Source organism: Siphateles boraxobius, unplaced genomic scaffold, assembly GCF_051911475.1.
Source record: "Siphateles boraxobius isolate OS27281-9 unplaced genomic scaffold, OSU_SipBor_1 26, whole genome shotgun sequence".
In the NCBI taxonomy this organism is placed as follows: domain Eukaryota; kingdom Metazoa; phylum Chordata; class Actinopteri; order Cypriniformes; family Leuciscidae; genus Siphateles; species Siphateles boraxobius.
This window is the reverse complement of record NW_027508876.1, coordinates 26,119,068-26,145,996: the sequence shown is the minus strand read 5'-3', so window position 1 is coordinate 26,145,996 and position 26,929 is coordinate 26,119,068. Positions and strand designations below refer to the sequence as shown.

The following is a 26,929-nucleotide window of genomic DNA, read 5'->3' as shown; positions in this document are numbered from 1 at the left end:
TGCAGTTATGTGTTCATACATTGATTACGTTACTTTCCATTCAATTTCCCCTTGTAGCTGGTGGTCAGAGAGTGTGATGCAGGAGAACAGGAGTTCCCTTTCGAGAGGTCTCTCCTATTGCGTAAGCAGCTTACGCTATGGGGAAACTCCTTTTCTCGAGAATATTGAAGTCTTTATGTAAAAACGCTTGCAGCTGCACAGCAGACAGCAATGAGCGAAGGAGCTCGGTCATTGGCTGTGCTGCGGCAACTTGCTCGAACCAATGACGGGGCGACTCTGAATGCGCGACCAATGAGCGCGCCTCGCGCCCGCGCGCGTCAGAGCCCGCGAAGATGGGCGTGGCAAAGAGCTATATATTGGGCGCCCCGTCATGAGAGTTCTTTAGATTTAGTCTCCTTCAGCGAACACCTTCTTCGCTGAATCCTCCGGATTATTGAAAGCCTTCGCCGCCGTGGAAAAGCATACCAGCGGGATTGCTACGAGGACGTCGGCATCTTCAGCCGCCTTCGAACGCCATTCTACTGAGCCATCCGGCGCGCTACACGCTACACGCAAGTATTTACATCTGTTCGCCCCGCGACATTTGTAAAAGAGCAAATTTCTGAGGCGTTGTTTCAAATGCCTTCCTGCGCGTCGTGCAGAGACCTTCTTCCGGACGGGGATCGTCACATCATCTGCGCTCGCTGCCTGGACCGGGACCACGCAGAAGCTGCTTTGACCAAGGGCGGATGCCCGGAATGTGACGACCTGGGTCTCTCTGCACTGCGGGCTCGCTTCGCCGCTTTCACCGCGAGCGAGCCCATCGCCGACACCCCTCTGTTTGAGCCAGCTCATCGCAGAGCAGACAGAGGCCGCCACAGCCGCAGCGGGCTAGAGCAGCCCCAACCGCCTCTCAGCCCGCGGCTCAGACTGACGCTCGACGCCGCTCGCGCTCCCACAACCGCAAGCCGCCTCCTGAGTGACGGGGTCCTCGGCCCAAGATTGTTTGAGGTTCTTCTCCCGAAGAACCAACCCGAAGCCGACTGGACGAGTGGTTTCTGCAGGGGCGCCAGCAGGCCCCTCGGCAAAGGCGTTCTCCTTTCTTCCCGGAAGTTCACGACGAACTCACCAAATCATGGAAAGCCCCCCACTCTGCGCGTCTGAAGCCTTATTTTTCTTCGTCGCTCTCCTCTGTGGACGGCGCGAAGGAAAGAGGCTACGAGGGAACGCCGCCCCTCGAGGAGGCCGTGGCCAATCATCTCTGCCCGCCCTCCACCACCGGATGGAAAGCCAAGGCTTCCCACCCCTCGAAGCCCTGCCGCACTACTTCGGCTCTCGCTGGTCGCGCCTACGCCGCCGCCGGCCAAGCTGCGTCAGCGCTTCACTCAATGGCGGTACTTCAAGTGTTCCAAACCCAGCTTCTCCGCTCCCTGGACGAGTCTGGCCCCGAACCCGGAGCCTTCAAGGACCTACTTAGCCCTGCGAGCCACGAAGGCCACCGCCCAGTCTATTGGCCGCGCCATGGCTAATTTGACTGTTCTCGAGCGCCATTTGTGGCTGACTCTGACGGAGATGAAGGACGCGGATAAGGCCCCATTTCTCGACGCGCCTATCTCCACCAGCGGGCTGTTTGGACCAGCAGTTAAAGGTTTCGCCGAACGCTTCACTGAGGCCCAGAACGCTTCACAAGCTATGCGCCATTTCCTTCCTAAACGCTCCAGCTCATCGCAGAGCAGACAGAGGCCGCCACAGCCGCAGCGGGCTAGAGCAGCCCCAACCGCCTCTCAGCCCGCGGCTCAGACTGACGCTCGACGCCGCTCGCGCTCCCACAACCGCAAGCCGCCTCCTGAGTGACGGGGTCCTCGGCCCAAGATTGTGCTGAACCCTGAGCCTCAAAAGCCTTCCTAGCCACAGGAATGAGAAGAGAGAGTGCGTGTCTCGCAAAAGCCGGACCACTCTCTCTGCAAAATCTCAAACATTACCCAGTCCCCGTACAGGCGGTTGGAAATGTCTATACAGCAGTCAATGGGCCAGTCACAGAGCTCGCTCACCTGCAAACAAACGCCGTTTTTACGGCGACACACAGAAAACACAAAAAGAGTCTTTTTCTGCCTGTGTCACTAAGGGTTCACATGTCCACAAAGTGTGCATTCCAAGATACTGTCAAAACAGTGCCAAATTCATTCCCAGCTCAGGCTGCACGCCCCATGAATGTAGATCACGTGCCTACGGTCATGTACGCACCACTACACACAAGCACTGTTCACACAGTTATGAATTATCCCCAGTAAAAGCGGGAAACATTATAAAAGTGACGCGTGTGCCTACCACTGTCTATGCACCCCCACTTATAAACACTGTCCCTACAGTGTCAAACACAACCCCAGCTCAGGCTGCGAGTCTTACAGACATAGCGCGCGCTGTTGTAATCACACACGCGCCCATTCACTCAGCTGCTCAGCGCGCGCCCGTGCCTCTGAGAGCTACGAGCTCAGGCGATTCGCTGGCCGGTTCCCTAGCCTGTATTCAGCCCATATCTGTACACGCAGCGGCATGGAAAACATTCCAGATATGCCGAAATGGGTGTTGAAAATAATAAAGCACGGATACTCGCTCCAGTTCGCTCGCAGACCACCACGTTTTACGACTGTGGTCGAAACGAAAGTGAGAAAGGAGTATTCGCATGTTCTACGCACCGAGGTGCGCAAATTAATAGAAAAGGGCGCTGTGGAAACTGTTTCCCCCTATATGAGCGGGGCAGGTTTTTACAGCCGCTATTTTCTCGTCCCGAAAAAGGATGGCGGTCTCCGCCCCATCCTAGATCTCAGACACCTGAACAAAGCACTAATGATTCGCTCGTTCAGAATGTTAACAACCAAACATATCCTCGCCCAAGTACGCCCAGGAGATTGGTTTCTCTCAGTGGATCTGAAAGATGCTTACTTTCACATTCCAATAGCGCCTCATCACAGGCCTTTTCTGAGATTCGCTTTCGAGGGACAGTCTTACCAGTACACAGTACTTCCGTTCGGCCTGTCCCTGGCTCCCCGTACATTCACGAAATGTATGGATGCAGCACTTTCCCCCTGAGACGAAGTGGAGTGCGAATACTGAATTATCTCGACGATTGGCTGGTCCTAGCACAATCAGAGAGTCAGTTAATAACACACAGATCCTGGATTATCAACCATCTAGAATGCCTGGGTCTAAGAATCAATTTTGCAAAAAGTATACTATCTCCCAGCCAGAAGATTTCTTTCCTGGGAATAGATCTAGACTCGATGCAAATGACAGCTCGTCTCTCATCAGAGAGCCTTGCAACATCATTCAGGGCGGGCGCGCGCGCCCCCGTCAAGCGGTTTCAGAGGATGCTGGGTCTCATGGCCTCAGCTTCGGCCGTACTCCAGCTAGGATTGTTGCATATGCGTCCTCTCCAACGCTGGCTCAAGAGCCGCGTCCCTGCTCACACGTGGCGTTCGGGCCAGCTTTTAATCAGAGCGAACCACGGCTGTATAAAAGCCCTGACGCACTGGAAAGCCGCCGACTTGTACCAGTCAGGCGTGAGTCTGGGTGTGAACACAAGGAGAAAGATGATCACAACAGATGCCTCCAAAATTGGTTGGGGGGCCCTTTACGAGGGCAGGCCTGTCTCCGGCTTTTGGTCAAACCCGGAGAAGCGCCTACACATAAACTATCTGGAGATGAAAGCGGTCGCTTTGGCTCTCAGAGCCCTGCTTCCACATCTAAAAAACGAACACGTCCTGGTCCGAACGGACAACATGACGGTAGTGTCGTACATAAATCGCCAGGGTGGACTCAGGTCGAGCTCCATGCATTCAATGGCCAGGAGACTCATCTTATGGTCCCAGCACAACTTGCGCTCGCTGAGAGCAGCGCATGTGGCAGGCGCGCTGAACCAAGGGGCAGACATGCTATCCAGAAACAAGATTCTCCCAGGAGAATGGGCTCTCAACTCGCTGACGATTCAGTGGTTATGGAAAATCTTTGGCGAGGCGGAGGTCGACCTCATTGGGAAGAAACGACCTAATTATTCGTTTCCTAAGGGGCGCTAGGAGGATGAACCCTTCACGCCCCCCCTCAGTGCCGATCTGGGACCTAGCTACTGTCCTAGACGTCCTTAAAGGGCCCCAGTTCGAACCACTCCGAACCGTGCACCTTAAACAGCTCTCGCTCAAAACTGCGCTCTTGCTGGCACTCGCCTCGGTCAAGAGAGTGGGCGATCTGCACGCGCTTTCGGCAAGCACTGCCTGCTTGGAATTCGGACCTAACGACTGCAGGGTCGTCCTTAGGCCAAAACATGGGTATATTCCTAAAGTGCTCACCACTCCCTTCAGAGCACAGGTTATCTCCCTAACTGCGCTATCGTCTCCAGCAGACGAACACGACGCTAACCTACTCTGCCCCGTTAGGGCTCTCAGAGTATATTTGGAGCGTTCTGCCCCATTCAGACAGACAGAACAACTGTTTGTATGCTTTGGCGGCCGTACGAAGGGTTACGCCGTTTCAAAGCAGAGAATCTCTCACTGGATAGTTGAGGCTATAGCTCTGGCTTATGAAGCCAAGGGACTTCAATGCCCCTGGGGAGTCAAAGCACACTCCACCAGGAGTGTGGCTTCTTCCTGGGCGTGGTCGAGCGGGATACCGATCAAGGTTTTTGTGCGGCAGCAGGCTGGGCCTCACCGTCCACATTTATCAGGTTTTACAACCTACAGGTCCCGCCATTGCATTCCAATGTACTATCAGCATGATGCTAGTAGAACTATGAGTTCGTATCTAGATTATGTATGTGCTTGTGTCACACTGAGCGCCTTCTGGCCGCTCTTTACTTTTTTCCCACATTAAAAGCTCGCCTCTGCCGGCTAGTTGGATGATAACTTTGCTTTTTAGCTCAGGCACCTGCCTCTGGCTATCATAAGGCGAAGTTCAGCACGCACGGCATTTTGCATGGTGTTCCCATAGCGTAAGCTACTTACGCAATAGGAGAGACCTCTCGAAAGGGAACGACTCGGTTACTAACATAACCTCGGTTCCCTGAGAGGAGGGAACGAGTATTGCGTAAGCTGCCGTGCTTGTGCTTGGTTAGTTTGTTTCAGTCGTCTTAACCTAAAGAACTCTCATGACGGGGCGCCCAATATATAGCTCTTGGCCACGCCCATCTTGGCGGGCTCTGACGCGCGCGGGTGCGAGGCACGCTCATTGGTTGCGCATTCAGAGTCGCCATGTCATTGGTTAGAGCAAGTTGCCGCAGCACAGCCAATGACCGAGCTCCTTCGCTCATTGCTGTCTGCTGTGCAGCTGCAATGCGTTTTTACATAAAGACTTCAATATTCTCGAGAAAAGGAGTTTCCCCATAGCGTAAGCTACTTACGCAATACTCGTTCCCTCCTCTCAGGGAACCGAGGTTACATTAGTAACCGAGTCGTTCTAGTCTTTAGTAAATAACAGCGGTCATAGTGACCCTGGATATTTACGAGTTTGCTAAAGAGTTTCAAGCAAATTAGATTTAGAACAAATAGTGATGTCTAGACCAAATTACAGCACAGAACTCTGGGGAGAAGGAGGACACGAATATCTTTAGTGATTAGCGCAGGTGTGGACTAAGAAAGGGATGTGTATTTAGATACCGTATATTTACCAGCTCACACTGTATGTGTCAAGTGCATAATGACTGGATATTTCTGAATGTCTAATTGTTGTTTTGTATCCATTCCTTTAAAACAAACTACATGAGAATATTAAAGGGATAGTTCACCCAAAAATGAAAATACTGTCATCTTTTACTCACTATTTCTATTCTATTTCTATCTATTTAATAACCGTGGTTTCAAAAGGAAATGCATCATCTCAATGTTTTCCCTTAAAACTAGTTACATAGTCATCCAAAGTCCTGTCACCCAAAACATATACAATTATAAACAGTGAGAAAATGAGGCATAAGAAAAAGAAAAGTAGCGCAAAGAAAGCCGTAGGTAATAAAGTAAGGATGGGAAAGCATGGGAACAACTGCTTGGCCTTGTAAAAATAAATGATGTGCATTGACAGCCTTGAGATGATCCCAGGTTATCTCATAATTAATCTATCATCATTATTTCTACCCTGTGCATCCCTGTACTTAAGTAGATAAGCCATGCGTGAGAGTTTAGTGTAGTTTGGTTTATTAAGATCCCCATTAGTTGCTGCAAATGCAGTAGCTATTCTTCCTGGGGTCTATAGACTTCAACACAAAAAACATATTCTTATAACATAAAACCTTACATTATATAGACAAAAAAGGAGTGTACACATTCATACATAATACAACAACATACTAAAAAACAATAAAACAACAGCTCTACATTATTCATTATCACAATACACAGTTACAGCCATACTATATAGGGTTCATAATTTTCACAATGTTTTTCCTCTTTTCAACCATTCATATAAAAAAAACACATATAAAATAATAACAATTATAAAATAATAACAATTATTCAAATGTCAATAAATAAAGTCTTCATCTTTTACGAAAATTCATTGAACACTCAATTGGCGGCAACTCAAAAATAACACTCCTTGAGCATGTGAGACTGGACTTACTATCGATTCCAATAGAGTTTCACATTTGCATGTTATCAAACTAACAACATGTATATAAAATCTATATACTACATGGTCAGAGGTTTGGGGTCTACATTTTTTATTTAAAAAAAAAAAGAAATAAATTACATTTTAAAATGTATTTAATATGGAAAAAACAGTTATTTTTAAATTGTAATAATAGTTCGCAATATTACTGTTTTGATCAAATAAATGCAGCCTTGGTGAGCGGAAGAGCACAAACATTTAAAAAAATCTTACAGACCCCAAACTTTTGAGTGTTCATTTCTGCATATGCTAATGAATTTTGTTATATATTTAATAAGTTGTACAAATAAACTTTGTAAAATAATTATAAAACAGATTTACCTCTATATGCACTTGAAAATTGTTTAAGAACAAAGATGTGCTCCAGGTAACACGAGTATACTGTAATAAAATTTACACTTTGCTTTAAAAATATGTGTAGCGGTTTCTGCCATTATTTTAGAGAGCTCGGTGTGGAGCTCTCCAGCTATTGTGTTGTTTTTGTTCGTTTGTTCTGCGTTTAGTCATTCTTTTCCTATCATTTCACCAAAGACGAACTACTGGACATTAGGAAATACACACCAGAAACCTTTTCTACAGTTTTTGATTATTCGGATGTTTTGCTGGACATTCTCGTCGGAGGTGCAGCGTTGTTGTTCAAACGCGCGTTCAGACGCAAACGCGGGAAGCGAGCCGGCGCGCTGGTTAAACTCCGCGAGCGCGGCCTGCGCACTGCACTCCCCAGTATTCATCTCGCGAATCTCCGATCCCTTCCTAACAAAACGGATGAACTTCTTCTCCTCACCCACACTAACAAGGATTTTTCTAACTCTGCTGCTTTGTGCTTCACTGAAACCTGGCTGAGTGAAGCAATTCCCGGCTTCCAGCTGTTCCGAGCGGATCGCATCGCGGAGCTAACGGGGAAAACGAGAGGTGGTGGATTGTGTTTCTACATTAACGAAAGTTGGTGTTCAGATGTAACAACATTGAAGAAGATGTGCTCTCCTAATTTAGAGGCACATTTCATAAACTGTAAACCCTTCTACTCGCCTCGGGAATTTTCCTCTTTCATTCTCGTGAATGTTTACATCCCTCCAGACGCGTGCGTGGGCGCGGCGCTACAACAGCTGGCTGAACAAATATCTGAAACGGAACAAAGGTACCCAGACTCTCTTTTAATCATTCTTGGGGATTTTAACAAAACAAATCTTTCCCGTGAACTACCAAAATACAGACAGCACGTTACATGTCCCACCAGAGACAGTAATATACTGGACCACTGTTACACCACAATAAGAAATGCGTATCACTCCGTCCCACGGGCAGCTTTGGGGCTCTCTGATCACTGTTTGGTTCATCTCATACCGACCTACAGGCAGAAACTGAAATCAGCTAAACCTGGAATAAGGACTGTAAAAAGATGGACTAATGAAGCAGAGCAGAATCTACAGGCCTGCTTTGATTGCACTGATTGGACTGTTTTTGAAGCTGCTACCAATGATCTGGATGAGCTCACAGATACTGTAACATCATATATAAGTTTCTGTGAGGATACATGCATTCCTACCAGGACATTCTTATCATTCACTAATGATAAACCATGGTTTACTGGAAAACTCAAACACCTTCGTCATGCCAAAGAGGATGCTTACAGAAGTGGGGATAAAATCTTGTATAACCAGGCCAGAAACAGATTGACAAAGGAGATCAGAGTTGCTAAAAGGAACTACTCTGATAAACTGAAAAAACAGTTTTCATCCAACGACCCATCATCAGTCTGGAATGGCCTGAGGAACATCACCAACTACAAGTCACCATCCCCTCGATCTGTGGACAATCAACACCTGGCTGACGATTTAAATTCATTTTACTGCCGGTTTGAAAAGCCCTCATTCACACCACACACCCGGTCTGATCTGCACTTCACACTTTCACCATCACCTCCTGCACTCCAATTAACACTCCTCCCTCCTGCCATCCAACCTGAGCTTAAGGTCTGTGTGGAGGACGTGAGCCGAGTCTTCAAAAAACAGAAGACTAGGAAAGCCTCAGGCCCAGACGGCATCTCATCTGCTTGTTTAAAAGCCTGCGCTGACCAACTGGCCCCGGTCTTCACGCAGATCTTCAACAGATCATTGGAGCAGTGTGAAGTTCCCTGCTGCTTCAAACGCTCCACTGTCATTCCTGTCCCCAAAAAACCCAAAATCACTGGACTTAATGACTACAGACCTGTCGCTCTCACGTCTGTGGTCATGAAGTCGTTTGAAAGACTGGTGCTGGCCCACCTGAAGGACCTCACTGGACCCTTGCTGGATCCCTTTCAGTTTGCTTACAGAGCAAACAGGTCTGTGGATGATGCAGTCAACATGGGACTGCATTATATCCTGCAACATCTCGACAGACCAGGGACTTATGCAAGGATCCTCTTTGTGGACTTCAGTTCGGCCTTCAATACCATCATGCCTGGTCTTCTCACAGCCAAACTGACCCAGCTCTCCATACCATCCTCGATCTGTCAGTGGATCACCAGCTTCCTGACGGACCGGCAGCAGCGAGTGAGACTGGGGAAACACACATCCAGGACTCTCACCACCAGCACTGGCGCCCCCCAAGGGTGCGTTCTCTCCCCACTGCTCTTCTCCCTGTACACTAATGACTGCACTTCTAAAGACCCCACTGTCAAGCTCCTGAAATTTGCAGACATCACCACTGTCATCGGTCTCATCCAAAATGGTGACGAGTCTGCTTACAGACTGGAGGTTGAACAGCTGGCTGCCTGGTGCAGTTATAACAACCTTGAGCTGAACACGCTCAAAACAGTGGAGATGATCGTGGACTTCAGGAGGAACAGCCCAGCACTCCCCTCACTCACCATCATGAACAGCACTGTGGAAGCAGTGGAGTCATTCAGGTTCCTGGGCACTATCATCTCTCAGGACCTGAAGTGGGACAATCACATTGACTCCACTGTGAAAAAGGCCCAGCAGAGACTGTACTTCCTTCGCCAGCTGAGGAAGTTCAACCTGCCACAGGATCTGCTGATTCAGTTCTACTCAGCCGTCATTGAGTCAGTCTTGTGCGCTTCCATCACTGTCTGGTTTGGTTCAGCTACCAAATCAGACATCAGGAGACTACAACGGACAGTCCGGACTGCGGAGAGGATCATTGGTGCCCCCCTGCCAAACCTCCAGGACCTGTACTCTTCCAGAGTCAGGAAGAGAGCAGGTAAAATCATCACAGACTCCACTCACCCTGGACACCACCTGTTTGAACTGTTACCGTCAAGACGGAGACTCAGATCACTGCCCACAAGAACATCTCGGCACAGGAACAGTTTCTTCCCACAGGCCATTTCCCTCCTGAACAGTTAACACTCCTCCCAAGGCATATGCCTGTAAGTGCAATACTCCCACTGTTTAGTGCAATATCCTACAACTCAGGTGATACTTATATGTAGATTTATTTATTTATAATATTCAAAAGACTGTAAATAGGTTCATAATCTGTAAATCTGGAAATGTCTATTCTGACTAAACCCAACTGTGATAGTTTTATTGTCATATATTTATATTTTTATTTTTTATTCTTATAATTTGTAGTATTATGTTTCATGTTGTATTTGTATATGTGCACTGGAAGCCTCAGTACCAAAACAAATTCCTTGTGTGTGCAAGCACACTTGGCAATAAAGCTCTTTCTGATTCTGATTCTGATTCTGATTATGGTTCTTTATACATGACATCATGACGATCAAATCAGAGGTTTGATAAAATTCCAACTTGTTATTAGGGAAACGACAAAGAAGTGAACGGAAAACATAATTGTGTCACGACGTGAATGCATTATTAGAACACTACATAATTATGCGGCTATTTTTTGGAACAGTCTTCCTGTCAGAAGCATGCCTCAGATTACGTCAAGTGCTATATAGGTAGGATGCACACTAGTTTTTGGAAACTTGTGTCTAAAACAAATCTGCCAAAATCTGAGCATTTCCTTTTTATTAGTTCCCTGGCCTCACTTTAGAAACTTGATCAATCTCTGAGGGAAAATAGATGATAATTGAGTTGTTCCCAACACTGACTGGGAATATAATCCATGTCTCTTGCACGTGGCAGGCAAGGATTCATCCGGTTCTTATGTTGAGCAACACTTGTGTGCAATATTTGAGTCATCCTCTGTGAACCACATTCTTGATCACGGAGTTCCCGCCCACAGAATTTGCTCTTCCACTGGAAATGAGACACCTAACGATGACTGCAGGAATTCAACACCTGTATGACATGAGAAAGACAGCAGAGACAAAACAAACACTTGTTTTCCTCTATGATGCACAATGAATTTTGGAAAGTACCATATTTTCATAAATAGATCACACAATGTAAAATATGCAAACATGGTAATATGAGCTTTTATGTTTAGGAAACCCTGTGGAAATAGCTTAAAAGCGATCATTGAAATGTTTAGGTTTAGTGTGTTCAGTGCATGAGATGAGCTCATGTTACTGTGAACAACGACAAGGGCTCTAAAGTGGAACAGCTTTAGGCCGTGTCTTAAAGGGATACTCCACCAGTTTTTCTTATTAAACTATGTTATTCCCTTAACTAAGACGAGTTGATACATACCTCTCTCGTCTCAGTGCGTGCACTATATCGCTCTGTATTGCCGCGAAACTATGTTAGCACTTAGCTTAGCCCATGCATTAAATATGGGCCAAGCAGAGAAGCGACCAAACACTTCCACGTTTTCCCTATGTAAACACAGTTACTCGAGTAGTGTAACTTGACCTGGGCTGGTGACACAAAATAAACCGTTGCGCTTTTCTAAGCGTTTAAAATTGATGACTATATTGTATGGCGGAATACCATAACAAGTGCTTTTGAGCACTTCGACTTGGCGCAATAATATCTTCACTCGTGAAAAGTCCTCTTACCGGCTCCCGCTTCCTCTCCCCCTCCCTCTGACATTTCCGTCAATACAACCAACGTGACATGCCACGGCAGTAGTAGTTCGAGCGGAGTTGACGAAGTAACAGGTTGTTGGAAGCTAGTTTGTGTACAATAATGGTTAAAGCGTGCATCGTAAAGGGTTGTGAAAATAAGGAGAATGTACATAGTGCTGTCATTTTTCACCGAATTCCAACACACCACATACAGCGGAGAGCTTGGTTGAGTTATACGGTTTAAGGCTTATACTACATGTTTCTTTCTGAGCTCAGTCCTTATCTAAATAAAACAGTAACTTTTTATTTCCTGTCTCAGAAGCGCACTGATTTCACAGATATGTTACTCAGCTAAGGTTACTGACACTTCCAGGACAACTTAATACCATGCAAAAGTACACTTACAGCGTTGGGTGATGATCCTCTTTCTTGTGTAAGTGATCTGAATATTGTTGGTGTAGCCTCATCCTTTAGGCGTGTTCCTGTGCAGGTATAGTCCTCCTTTGTGAAATGTTCGGAGCAAACACGCCACTTCTTCAGAGTCATCAATGGTGTTTTGGGATTCTTGTTCAAAGCAGCTAACCAAGCTCTCCGCTGTATGTGGTGTGTTGGAATTCGGTGAAAAATGACAGCACTATGTACATTCTCCTTATTTTCACAACCCTTTACGATGCACGCTTTAACCATTATTGTACACAAACTAGCTTCCAACAACCTGTTACTTCGTCAACTCCGCTCGAACTACTACTACCGGCACATGTCACGTTGGTTGTATTGACGGAAATGTCAGAGGGAGGGGGAGAGGAAGCGGGAGCCGGTAAGAGGACTTTTCACGAGTGAAGATATTATTGCGCCAAGTCGAAGTGCTCAAAAGCACTTGTTATGGTATTCCGCCATACAATATAGTCATCAATTTTAAACGCTTAGAAAAGCGCAACGGTTTATTTTGTGTCACCAGCCCAGGTCAAGTTACACTACTCGAGTAACTGTGTTTACATAGGGAAAACGTGGAAGTGTTTGGTCGCTTCTCTGCTTGGCCCATATTTAATGCATGGGCTAAGCTAAGTGCTAACATAGTTTTGCGGCAATACAGAGCGATATAGTGCACGCACTGAGACGAGAGAGGTATGTATCAACTCGTCTTAGTTAAGGGAATAACATAGTTTAATAAGAAAAACTGGTGGAGTATCCCTTTAAAGGTGTAGTTCGACAAATGAAAAATCACCCTCTTGTCTGTTCAAACTTGTACAGTATGACTATCTTTTTGTTGAACACAAAAAAATATGTATTTTGACACATAGAATAGTCTGATATTACAATTAGAGGTTCACGGTGTTGCAAGTAATTAGTTCTTGGGTAAGTGGGTAATGTGTCATGACTCAAAGCGGTTCTACAAATATTGACACATTAACTGATGCTTTTCCATCATTTACATTTTAAACATACATATCATCTTGTTGAATGATGGAAAACATTGATACTCATTTTGAGTTTAACAGCAAGTGATTTCTGAAAATCATGTTGAAATTTTTTAAATTAACCCAAACAAACACACCCCACCCTTCGTTGCTCTGCCCCCAAAATGCACGAACACGCAATGCAAGAGTGGATGTTTCTTTATCATAGCTGAAGCGAAGCAAAATAATGCTTCGTAGAAAAAAAGTGAAGATGCCAAACGAACGACAAGGAAGAACAAAATAATGAACATACGGTACACAAGCCAGAGTTGGTTGTTAGTCGCCAGCAGCACACGCAGCTCCAGACAAACAATGACACTCAAAACTGTCCTGTTACTTCAGCTAACATTACAACAATAGCATATCTTGGTTCTGTGAAACATGCGCTCACTTTAAAGGAACAGCGATTTCTAAAAAAAGAAAAGAAAAAAGCTGTAAATATGGATCTGACCGCACATCAAAACACGCTTGTAGCCAATCAGCAGTAGGGGGCGTGTCCACTCATGATGGGGAGGAGATAGAGAGTGAAAAATTTGAAAACAGACTGTAAAAAGAGAGATGGCCGAGAGACATTACAAAAGAGAACAGGTCAGAGGAATATCACTGGTTGTAATCAGGCAAAAGCTTTAGGACCCACGGTAATATTAAGAAAGCTTTCTAGCGCTGGAGAGACCTAAAAGTGAGAAGGCATGAAAATATTAAATATAAATATAAAATATAAATAAGTTTTTTTTTAAATTCTATATCGGCTGATGACTGATATGATTCTTTCCAAAAAGATTGCTATACTCCACTACCAGTCCAAAGTTTGGACACACTTTTATTAATTTATGATTTTCTTTTTGAAGGCTTCTGCTCAAATGCTTGAATTTAGTTTTCTACACAAATATAAATTGTAATTTGTGCCTATGTATACTTTAACTAAAATTCTAATTAAAGCATTTATAATGAATGACTTGGACCAGATAGTAAATGAAAAGTGTCATCAAATGTGCAGCATATACCTGTAAACTCCAGAGGCATTTAAACAGCTCATGAAGTTGGTTAAGAGAACAAGCAGAGCCGAAATCTAGAAGACATTTTGATTAATTTAACGAGAAAAATCAGAAAACCATAATGATTTGATTTAGTTTATTTCCCAAATAGTAGTACACCAATTACTGTTTGTAACATCTATTTCAGCTCAAAACATGGTACAAATGGGAGAGGAATCATTTTAGCATTTACCACTGTAAAGAACCTAGCTATATGAAATATTAATAATCAATAATAACTTGTTATGATTATTTATGAATATTTGGGTCAGTTAATTGGATTAACTTGACATGGCTAAATTAATATTACAATCAATTAATCAGTTCGTCCAACGAACTCTTTTGATTATTAATTTATTCTAAGAAAAGGGTATCTTCCCTGGCCACAGAAGAATAATTATTTCTTAGTATGTACAGCGTTTTGAGCATGTAGCAAGAACAAAAACCGTAAAGGGACTTCATATTGCAAGCAAATCAGAACCAAATACATAAAGTGCATAAGTTTTATTAACTAAGTCATAAACATGAATAAACTAAACACACATATACAGAAATACAGAAATAGGTTGGTGATAGGATTAAATTGGAAACCGGAAAAAGGGACTATGAGAAGAACCATTAGAATTTCATTTTCACATTTCATTGAATTGAATACTTGCATTTGTTGTCACATGTCTGTCCTGTCTTGTTATGCACATGGGTGTTTTGTTATTTTGAGCCATGTGCTCTTGTCATTGTTTAATCCCTCCCCCTTGTTATCTGATTATTGGTTTAATTGCTCCACCTGTCTGTCTCGTTACCCTCCTTTGTTTGCCTCCCTATTTAGTCTTCCTGTGTTTGCTGTCCTGTGCTCGTTCGTTGTATTTGTTACATATGTTGTTGCGTTTAGTTCCGTGCCTGTCTTGCCCTGCCTTGTTTGTTTCTGGATTTAGTTAGTATGATCATGGTTTTCTTTTGTTGATTTGTTTATTTTATGTTTAGTCTTTATTAAAATACTTATTCACTCTGCACCTGAGTCCACGGATTTATTCCCACTACCCACCGTGACATTTGTAGTGGGAACAATTCTTGAAGTTGTTGAAAATTGGAGTCGTTGATGGTTCCGGCAATGTCAAGTGGAAGTTGGTTGAGAGTTCTCTTTCTCCAGGAATGCATGGCTGGTTTGGTCAAGGCCTGGGGCCCTGTTGAGGTCACACGCCGAGCACCCAGGAGAAGTGAGGAAGTCTGAAGAGTGGGTGATTGGAGTCGTTGTTGGTTGGAGTCTTTGTTCCAAAACTCCTGAGATTGTCCTTGGTTCTTTGTGAGAGAGTCTTCTCTCTCCTGCCTGAGTCGATATCTGGTTGGATCGAGGCCTGCTGGGCCCTGGGGCCCCCGTGGAGGGGGAGGGGGTTCCCCAGAATCACCAGAACAATTTTGCGGCTGGATGAAAGAACTAAGAGAGGCAGGTCACATGTGGACTGTCTCTAATAAAGCCTGGAAAAGATCCTCCCCTAAGGGTTGAACTCGAACAATCTGAAAGGTGACATATCTGAGAGGGAAAGTGGCTCTTAGTTGATTTACGGGTCTTTGTCCCTAGCGTGGTTATACCTTCATTAATGCTCAGATAACTATAACACATCCACACTGCATTCTAGAAGAAGGTGATGTACATCAAAGTGTGACATTAATTAGGTAGGAGGCATGATACAGGTGAGGTTACATTGATCGTTAGTTGGTTGTATACCAGGATACATACCATGATATATACCTAATAGTACACGAGACAGTAAACCATTTACAATGTTTCTTTCACAGTTTTATGCATGTTCATTTATAGATCAGTTAGTCTATGATTAATGCAGCAAAGTCTTTTTTAAAGAGGGTTTCTGTCTTCCATAGTCTCTCTCTTGTGCATGTGGCCACATTCCTTGGAGGTCGTAAAATCCCCTTATCATGCCCTGTAACATGACACTGTTTCTGCCCTTGTGTTTGTTCATTTGGGCTGTTAGTTTTGGAGTTTCATAAACCTTTGTATATAATGAATAATTAGTGTGTGTCTGATTGGTCCATACCCTAGACCACATCAACCTTTATTTTAGTGGACTTGGAATTTTCTATATTTCCTGAAATATTGCACCTTATCAGAAATGATTTAGTCACTGACACATGCAAAAAACAGCATTCAATTACCAAGATTAACATAGCAATGGATGAAAGTGGATATATGAAGGATCATATCTGAATCAACATGCAGCAATGCAAAATTTTCTATACTGTTTCTGTCGTTATGTTCACTACTTTTAATAATTATTTCAATGAGCGCACTGTTTCTGCCTAAAAAAATAATACATGCTGTTAGCTAACTGTGTGATTTATATATGTACAGTACATTTCTGAAATACATTATTTGGACATAGTCACTGTAACAATGTTCAGGGAAGAAGGAGGCGGGAACCGGAGAACAATCAAACATACTTTATTTAAAATAAAATAAACAAACCAAAATACCGCCAGCAGCCCCTCGCGGACGACTGCTGGCTACCGAAAATAAATAGAACTGCCAGCAGCCCCTCGCGGACGACTGCTGGCTAAAGTAAAATACAAAAACCAAACACAACTAAAATACAGGCCTGTTCCTCTCTCGATCATCAACGTCGTCGCTCCCCTTTATGCTTCCGCTCCTCCGTGAGAGATGCGAGACCGGTGTGCTTCACAGGTGCTGCTCATTAGCAATCGCACCACCGGCCTCGCGCCGTTCTCTCACGTCCCTCGGCCGTCCTGTTTGCCACAGTCACATCTAAAAACAGATCACTCTTGTAATTTAGACACATGCATTTTCTGTAAAGCTGCTTCGAAACGATATGCATTCTGAAAAGCCCTATACAAATAAAATTGAATTGAAATTGAAGGATTACAATTTTTTTGCTTATTTTGTGTATTTTCTGTCATATCATCTTCACTACCTGAGTATTGATTGATTTCACCTCTGCTTTATTCTCCAGTATGTCAGGGAACCAATAATAAGCTGACTCAGCTGGCACAGCCAGACGACCACTACAGGGCCATGGTGCGGATGTATAGTAACTGCTCAATAGTGCTGGAGAACCTGGAGATAACCAACATTCAGGAGTACCACGACCTCTCTTTTCTCATGGTGAGTGACATCACGTGCGGGTATAATAAAATAGCAACCTAAATATACAATTATGAGACTAGATCATTGACTACTAATTGGTTATAGACTGCTAATTGGTTAAAAGAACAAGGCTGCTTTTTATGTTAAATAAGATATAATTATTGATTAAAAGGGTCCCCTAGTGAAAAAACAAACAAATGCCAACTTACTGATATAAATATTATAATTAAACTTTATTTGGAGTACTTCATTATTGCACAATGCACATTTCCTAATGTTAAGCCAAAAATGTGTTTAATATCACTATTTAAGTGATCACTGATCTCACCGCAATTGTAGTCTTGAGTTATCTTCCGGGAATGACCACGTCACAATATTCCTCATTTAAATAATTCCTGCCTAAGACATATGAAAAATAAAGGGATGAGGCCTGTTTGAGTTAGGTAGTAGTGTGTTGAATCTCACGGTTATGGTAAGAGGTGTGACATTACCAAAACACACTTGAATCGGTTGGCCAATCACAACACACTGGTCCAGCCGACCAATCAGAGCAAACTTTGGTTTTTGGAAGGAGGGGCTTCATAGAGACCGTAAATAAACAGGGCTGCATTTCCCAAAAGATTTGTAAACCTAAGTTGAGAACAATTTCCACCAATGCTCTCTATGATCGCAGAAACGCAGCCCAGAGCGTTACTGACAGACTGGGAAGAGAGGTGCTGCAATAATGTAAAATATGTGGAAAAATCAAGATTGAAAACCCATTCTAGTAGACCCTAAAACCAAATCAAGGCTTTGAAAAAGGGCATTATAGGTTTCCTTACAGTCTGAAGGTAGAACAAACAAATCTGAGACTTTTTAAAATGGGATTTAGGGGGTCTGACTACAATATACTTTCTGTTTCATACCCACAGAGTATTGAAGAAGTTGGTGGCTACGTTCTAATAGGAATAAACTACGTGGATGTGATACCATTGGGAAACCTACGCCTCATTCGAGGACATTCTCTTTTTGATGGCAAGTACGCCCTTGCTGTGGTGGCAAACTTCCACAGGAATGAGTCTTTAGAGAACAGCAGCATCAACGGCCTTAGAGAGCTGCGCTTGAAAAGCCTCACAGGTAGAAGCACTTTTTATCCACTATTTTAGCAGATGCTTTTATCCGAATTGACTTACAGTACAAATGAAAAGCACATATATTCATCGATAAGCACCAATATGTGTTGTAAACAGCATGCAACACATAGGCTCGTTGCTGTTTCTGCCCAAGAGATGTATGTGAAGTTACATTTTCTATTTACAGAGAACCGTTTTTCTTTCTTTATCTGGCAGAAATTCTTAAAGGTGGGGTTAAAATATCTCACAATCCTTTGCTTTGCAATGTGGATACCATACAGTGGTTGGACATTGTGCAGGACGACAGTGATGTGAATGTATCGATAGGGACTGACCCTCAGTGTAAGTATTTAAAGTTTTAAAAACAGAAACATATATATACTGTGTGTGTATGTATATATATATATATATATATATATATATATTCAAAAGTTTTTTGAAAATGAATACTTTTAGCAAGGATTCATTAAATAAATGTGTAAAGACATTTGTTTTGTTACAAAAAATGTATATTTCAAATAAATGCTGTTCCCTTTCAGTCGATAACGTCAGACGTAGTCGACGGTTGACTGAATGGGGATCTCGCTAGAGAGCCTATCCTCTTCGAGTACTATTGAACGAGCCAATGTAATTGGCGTGCGTGATTCGCATCACACACTCCGCCCCCGCGGCTCGGGTATAAATACGGAAGTGGATGCACGCACTAGTTGCCTTTCGCTTCGGAGCCGATCGTTTGATGTCTCTGATAGTGCTGTTGTCTACAACGAGCGAGTGTGTCGGTGTTCTTCAGGAAGACTCTCCCAGTGCTGGTGTTCTACAGCGCGAGTGCAGCGGTGATCGCGAGCTTTGAGCTCTCAACTGCTGTTTTAACAGCAACAAATTTCTAAATGTTTGTGTGTGTTGATGGCTGGTTAGAGGGCGGAAAAGTGAGTGCTTCACTGTTTCAGTTCTCTGTTCAGTGTTGCCGCGGTCATTCCCCTGTGTGCTCCGGCACTGGTGACGGTCCTATTTTCTGAAAGAGCAACACGGGTGCGTTTGCGTCTTTTTCAAGATGTCATTCCGCCCGTGCGTTTCTGGGTGCGGTCGTTCCCTGTCTCTCTCTGATGGTCACAACTGTTGTGTCACGTGTTTGGGCTTACAGCACGCTGAGACCGCTTTTGTGGACAGCTCATGTTTTCACTGTGGGAACATGACTGTCGCAGTGTTGAGGGCGAGACTCGCCTTCGTTCGCGGAGAGCGAGTCCCCATTACCATGCCTCACCCTCGGGTGCTGTGTGGGATGGGTGACAGGAGGATAGTGTTGGATGTCCCGCCCGGTAACCATTCCCTGTGGGCTCCTCACTCCTCCCTTCCACTGCAACCACTGGAGCCTCCTGTGTCGTCTGCTGGTCCATCTGTAATGGGTGGGCCAGCGGTTTCACTCGGGGCTCCCCTGGAGGACAGGACGCCGATTGCAGCATCGGAGGGTGAACTGACTTCTAGAGATGATGACTCGGCTGCATTGTCTCCCTCCGGGAGTTCAATATTGCCCGAGCCGGATCCAGAATTATCAGCTATGCTGAAACAGGCCGCCGAGGCTGCCGGGCTCGAGTGGAACCTCCACCGAGTCCCGTTCAGTCTCGGTTGGAATCTGGAGTTTGGTATCTTGGGGCTGGTTCTCAGCTCCTTTCTTTCCCGAAATGCATGGAGAGCTTATTAGGTGGTGAACAGCATCTTTCTCTGCCAGAAACTGCCTGAATAGCTTTTCCCCCTCATTACCCTTGATGGAGGAACGGTGAAGGGTTGCGAGGTGTCCCTCCATTGGAGCGGTCTGTCGACACAGGTGCACCTGTGTCCGGCGGCCGCTGCCTTTTGGGGGTATCCTCGTCTCCCCCCTAAGGCCTGTGAGTTTTCGTCCGTTCCAACGGGCAGAGCTTACAAAGCCTGTGGGCAAGCAGCTTCCTCTTGCGTGCCACGGCGTTGCTGCAGGCTAGGGCACCCATGGCATGCACGAGGGTAATCCAGACCGTGCGCTCATAGGTGAGCACCGCACTGCATCCGACCTCACCCTCCGGGGCATGAGTGTCGTAGCGTGCGTGATCGGTCTGGCGATGTCCACCTTGGTGGTCCAGTAGCGCCTTCGTTGGCTCAGCTTGGTTGGTATGGCGGATGCGGACAAGTTTCGGTTCCTGGTCTCCCCAATTTCCCAGGTTGGGCTGGTCGGCGACGCAGTGGAGAACTGCATCCAACAGTTCTCTGCCGCTCAAGCGCAGACGGAGGTCATCCGGCACATCCTGCCCCGGTGGCTAGCTGCTGCCTCCACCCGCCGCCGGTGGCACCTCCTCCGCCTGCTCGTCGCCGTGGGCGTTCCCCGGCCGCCGCTCCTGCTGGCCCTCCGCAGCAGCCTCCACCCAGGCCTCAGCATGGAGCCGGCCGCAGTAGAAACGCCCAGCCCGCTCCAGGCGCTGCCAAGCCAGGTGGCAAGCGACAGCGGAAGCTTTCCGGAGCGGGCCGCCCAGGAATGGATGAGATGCTCTTGGAGTGGCACGATCACTCCCTCTCCCCGGGTGAGGGCCGGGTGGAGCCTTTGTTTGTGTGTGTGTCTGTTCCGCCGCTGGTTCCCTAAAAAAAAAAAAAAAAAAAGCGGAGCAAGCGGTACCCACACTTCAAAGAGAGAGCAATTTCATCTGTTCCTGGGTCCCAAGAGGGCCAGTCTGGCGGGTGTGACCCTGTATAGCCTTACATCCCTCAGCTCCCCCTTGGTCACCAGCAGGCAGCTTGGTGCGTTCGAGGAACCGGTCATCCGCCTTCTCACGCGTCCCCTGCCGCTAGTGGAGACAGGTAAGTGCTGCACAGCACACTAACACCACTCTCTCTACTTTGCTGCCCCACCTCAGGCTCGGCTACCCCGCTCAAGTCAGTGATAATCATCACATTAGGTGTTGAGCAGACGTGCTCCTGAAAATTCAGTGATATTCATCACACCGAGTGTTGAGCAGTGCTCCTGACTTGTGCGTGCTTATCTTATCCTGCTGGCGAAGGATTTGATATAGCCGCTCCTCCAGCCGGTACGAAGGCCAGTTGTAAACTCGTTCTTCGTGCTACTAGGTGGTGGGTTGTGACCATCTTGGCCCAAGATTGGTCTGCAGCTCCGACCTGAAAGACATGTGCTTAAAAACAGATCTCTACCTTCCGCACCACAGGCCATCCTGTGGGTTGCGTGTAAGGGTGGAGTATCAGTACAGTGTCCTTCCCTTCGAGTGCTCCAAGGCCGTTGGGTCTTCAGGTCAACTTGAAGAGATTAATCTCGCCCACGGGCTGAGTATCTCTTTTTCAGTTTTGGAGATGGACTCGGTCTAACACGTCTCTCCAATGAGAATGTGTTCAGCTGGTGTTTGAAGTGAGAAAGGGTCCCACTGAAAGAACTTTCAGAGGCTCCTGGGGTATATGGTAGTTGCAGCCATTGGCTTCCTCCATATGTGACCGCTTCAGCGCTAGCTTCATGATCGAGTCCCGAGGTGACCGTGGCATATCAGCTCACCCTGTGTGACTATAGTTCATCCCGGTCTGCTGCCAAATCCTCTTCAACAGAGGGGCCATGTACAAAGGGTGTGTTTTAACAGGGGCCTGGGCGACCCTCGACTACACGGGCATTCGTGCCTCGAGTTGTTAGACATTGCGACCGTTGCGCAAGCTTCCCTTGCATGTCACAACTAACCCGTCACCTCCTCCTTGGAGTCAGAAGCTTCTGAGGACGCTTTGTTCCACTCTTCCCGCTCTACTCAATCGTGCCACCATCGATCCTCACGACAGTTATAGCCAGGGCAAGTGGAGACTCCATCCCCTGGGTCCAGCTGGGTCATGACCATTCCGGGGCCGCTCAGTTGCCCCTCCGGTTTCGTCTTCCTGCCAGTGTTTGTACAAACCGAGCGGACTACCCTTGGACAAACACTGGCTCTCAGCTGCCCCAGGGGCCCGCAGAAATGTTTAACCCCAGTGAGCCTTCTAAAAGCGACTGCGACTCATGGTCGCCTGGCACCTGCTCAAGTCAGTGAATTCAACACACTTCATGTTGAGCAGAAATGCTCCTGAAACTCAGTGAAGTTCATCACACTCAGGTGTTGAGCAGCAATGCTCCTGTAGCTCAGTGAGTTCATCACACTCAGGTGTTGAGCAGAAATGCTCCTGTTGCTCAGTGAATTCATCACATGCAGTGCTGAGCAGAAATGCTCCTGGTGCTCAGTGAAGTTCTTCGCACTCAAGTGTTGAGCAGAAATGCTCCTGAAGCTCAGTGAGTTTATCACACTCAGGTGTTGAGCAGGAATGCTCCTGAAGCTCAGTGAACTTATCACACTCAAGTGCTGAGCAGAAAATGCTCCTGAAGCCCGGTGATCTTCACATGTTGTGTTGAGCAATGCTCCTGTCTTTTTGCGCCCGTTGCTTGCACCTATGTGCCAAGTCAGGAGAGGAACAGGTCTTCATAGTTGCCCCTTATTGGCCCAACTAGACCTGGTTCCCATCGACAGCCTTCCTGACGTCCCCTGAAAACTCTTTCAGGGACGGGGCACGATGGCACCCGCGTTCTTCCCCCGGAGATTCCGGGCGGTCTTACATCTGAACGCGGAGGTTCAGGTGGCTTTCACAGGGACATGTGATAGTTACCATCACTTCTGCGAGCACCCCCTAGAACTGGGTAACGTGCTTACGCCTTTAGAAGTGGAACCTAGTCGTTGAGTGCGTCTTCTCTCCAGAGGAGATCCTGAAAGCTTTCGATCACTTCAGTGCTCTCTTTCCTGCAAAATGGGTTGGAGTAGGCTGTTTTCCTTCATACTCAAATGATGTTGCCTCGGTGTTTAAACGACGCTGGAGTAGAAGTGTGCAGAAGCACGTTCTGATCGTCAGGTTCCTGAGGAGCAAGGTCTTGTAAATCCTTGCGTCCCTCTTTATCCTCTTGGGCCTTGTACCTGGTGCGACTGCACTGCAGAGACCGCCCCTGAGCCACTGCAGGCAGTGAGTTAAAAATTCTGTTATATCAGTTCTCCTGCTCGCGTGGTCTCTACTAGAGGGTAGGGACTTGCTCGCTTTCGATCATCGTATTGTGCCTGGAGTCTGGGCCGGCTAACTCTCACAAGCTGAGACCCCGGCTTGGATTGTGCCCAAGGTTCCTACCTCTCCCGTAATAGGAGCAGGTGGTGAGCCTGCAAGCGCTGCCCTGGAGGAGGCAGATCCAGCCCTGGCTTCTGTGTCCGTTCGCTTGGACGTGTACAGAATGCAAGCAATAGACCTCAGACCAGCTCTACAAATATCTGTTGGAACTCAGCAGAGAGGGAAGGCTGTTTCCATGCAAAGTTGCACTTAGTGCTTGCCTTCATTTCGGTAAAAATCCGGGATGCAACATGTCCACTTAGGTGTTGTGCTCCTCTATGATGAGTGTAAAGTGCTCCGCCTGGGCGTTGACGATATGCTTTGCTAAACAGATTCTAGAGTTGGGGGCTGGACGACACCTAGTTGAACCGCTGCTTCCCGTGGGCTCCCTTCTCATGAAGCCAGCTTCACTGTGAGCCCCGGTTCAAGTGTCGGCTTGCTGCGCCATTCCCCTCCTATGGACTGGATACGTGCGCCTTTCTACTCCAGTTGAGTTCCCTTAAAATTGAACCCTGTTGAGTTCCTCCACACCCCTCCGATGTCGGACGTGCGGAACGTCTGGTGTTAGGCCTACCACTCGTAAGCAGTGTGGAACCTGTGTTAGGCTGGGTCCATATGTTGCGGTCCCTATGGCGACCCCATATGTGTATTCTTCCACGATACGGCTCCCTGCGCCAAGCCCGTGTCTTCCCTCGGCAGAGTCTCTCTGCCGTCACTGTCCGGTGCGTCTACCCCCGTCTTAGGCTGGAGCCACCCCAGTGACATTCCATATGTTAGACTGCCCGGTTTCCGCCCAGTTCATATGTGTATTCTCCACGTTACCTCCCTCTGGGTTGGATGTGGCTTCCGCAGCGTCCCTTCCTTCCAATGTACGGGGAACGCTTTCCTAGTGGTCCTTTAGGAACAGCAGTGACTTCCCTGGCCTAAGCCCTGTCCTCCCCAGCCTTAAATTTGCGGGGGCATCAGGAGGCTTTGGTTTAGGCACTGGAAGGTGGCAGCGTTAGTGGCGTTTTCAAAGGTTATCCCCATTCAGTCGACCGTTGACTACGTCTGACGTTATCGACTGAAAGGGAACGTCCTGGTTGCGTATGCAACCCACTGTTCCCAGAAGGAGGGAACGGAAGACGTAGTCCCCTTGCCACTAACGCTGGACCACCGCTGACCCCGGGTTACTCTCGGCTCCTCAGCGAAAAGCAACTAGTTCGTGCCCGAGCCGCGGGGGCGGAGTGTGTGATGCGAATCACGCACGCCAATTACATTGGCTCGTTCAATAGTACTCGAAGAGGATAGGCTCTCTAGCGAGGTTCCCCATTCAGTCGACCGTCGACTACATCCTCCGTTCCCTCCTTCAGGGAACGGTGGGTCGCATACGCAACCAGGACGTTCTTTTTAGATATTTCTATTCATCAAAGAATCACAATTTCCACAAAAATATTGAGCAGAACTATTTTCAACATTGATAATAATAAGAAATGTTTCATGAGCAGCAAATCAGCATATTAGAATGAATTCTGAAAGATCATGTGACACTGAAGACTGGAATAATGATGCTAAAAATTCAGCTTTGATTACAGGAATAAATTACATTTTAAAAATATTACAATAGAAAACAGTTATTTTAATTTGTAATATTTCAGAATAATTCAGTTTTTACTGTATTTTTGATCAAATAAATGCAGCCTTGGTGCGCATAAAAGACATTTAAATATACATTTATATACATTTAAAGTTAATGTTAAATGTATATTAAATGTAACACAAAATAAAATAATAAAACAAACACTTTCTTCATTACCTCAGGCATACGATGTGACTCAACGTGCTTTAATGGATCGTGTTGGGCTCCAGGACCAGAGAACTGCCAGACCTGTAAATTCAGTTTTATATGTAATTCTCCAAAGGCATATGTGCGAGTGAACAATGACCTAACTACGGTTCTTTGGTCTTCTTTGTCAGTGACTCGGTTGAAGTGTGCTGAGCAGTGCTCGCGGAGGTGTAGGGGTCCCAAACCCTCTGACTGCTGCAGTGAACACTGCGCTGCGGGCTGCACCGGACCCCGAGCCACAGACTGTCTGGTGAGTGGTGAAACATGTCTTATTATCGTAAAAGATAAAGGTCTAACATTTTAAATAAGTTTAACACCAGATATGTGACAAATAAACATTCTGGGTGCATATTTACCAATCTTATACCTACTGATTGGGTTAAACCTACAAAGAAAATGTGTTTTATACTTTATTTTAAATTATTTAAAATATACAAAAACTTTTGTTGTATGATATCATTTTATGTATTTTGTTATTATTATTATATTTACTTATTTAACAGTTTAAATATTTATTTTATTTGCATTATTCTGAATATTTTGGGAATTCACACTTATTTCTGCCAAATTCTAATTATCAATTCTAATCACCAATTGTGCAATAAACTTTTTAATTTCATTTTAAAAATCAATTTACAGTTATTCAGTACCTTGTCATATTTTGTGTATGTTTACGGTGTTCTGCAGGCCTGCAGAGACTTCCAGGATGAAGGGACGTGCAAGGATGCGTGTCCACGTCTAATGCTGTATGACCCCAACAATCACCAACTTGTTCCCAATCCCAACGGGAAGTACAACTTTGGTGCCACCTGTGTGAAGAAGTGCCCCTGTAAGTTTCCTGGGATCATTAAGATCACTTTAACAAGAGGAGATAATTATTTCCATTAAAACCTTTAGTTTGTAAGTATAAGAGCCCCAAAAGTCATGGAGGTATACTGGCTCATTGCTATTGTGTATAATAACCATCAGCATTATCCAGAGGCAAAACATAACTCTAGTCTTTAATCAGTTATGTTTGCAAATATAAGCAAAGACACACCCAGAGGTTATTCACTATGTAAACAAAGAAGTACTGTAAGTTCTCTGTAAGTCAAGGTTTATTTGAGGGAAATACTTTAGAAAACAGCTGTAGACCTAACATTAATTGTGTAGCTATTAATAAATATAATATATGTATATAATGTATAAATAAAACATATTGTAAAAGACCACAGAAATCTCACGTGTCTCCTCTGTAATTTTAGAAGAGATGTCAACACCTTGTATTCATTCAAAGTTGCAAATTTAACTTCTGTGAAAAATTGGAAAATCGCGTAAAACATTTGGGAATAAAGAAGCATTTCCATCCCATGTGTTCAAGACAATAACATAGTTACTTCCTGGGAAATTGGCACAAAATATCTGTAATAAAGTGGACGTTGCTGCAATCGGAGAAGCCACTGTGGCTCTTTTATTCTACATTATAAATGACTTCAACGCAATAAGCGCTGTCATGTTATTTCCGGATGCTTGGTGCTTGTGAATAAAATTATGTGAGACCCTCCTGGGAGGTCATTATACCAAATTATTTTAATGACAGACTTTAGCTTTCATTTCAGAATGATAAAACCAAAATTTGAGATGCTGTGCAATAATTATCCAATCACATCCACTGTTGAGGCAAATTCACGTGAGTTTTTTTTGTCGCACATCGAGGGATTTATTAGGTAAATGT

At 45.5% G+C, this 26,929-nt stretch overlaps 1 protein-coding gene across 3 annotated transcripts in view; it reads left to right on the top strand.

The window, feature by feature from the left end:
- The window catches only part of LOC143752152 (epidermal growth factor receptor), a 44,154-nt gene that overhangs the window by 10,959 nt on the left and 6,266 nt on the right, over nt 1–26,929 (top strand). For all 3 annotated transcript variants that reach the window (XR_013207342.1, XM_077245192.1, XM_077245191.1), the window contains 6 exons: nt 17,021–17,172; nt 18,066–18,270; nt 18,483–18,608; nt 25,191–25,259; nt 25,347–25,465; nt 25,903–26,044. Coding sequence is in view for 2 of the 3 variants with exons in the window: in XM_077245192.1 (XP_077101307.1) it covers nt 17,021–17,172; nt 18,066–18,270; nt 18,483–18,608; nt 25,191–25,259; nt 25,347–25,465; nt 25,903–26,044 (813 nt within the window). In the remaining variant the exon portion in view is untranslated. The remainder of the gene's footprint in view (nt 1–17,020; nt 17,173–18,065; nt 18,271–18,482; nt 18,609–25,190; nt 25,260–25,346; nt 25,466–25,902; nt 26,045–26,929) is intronic.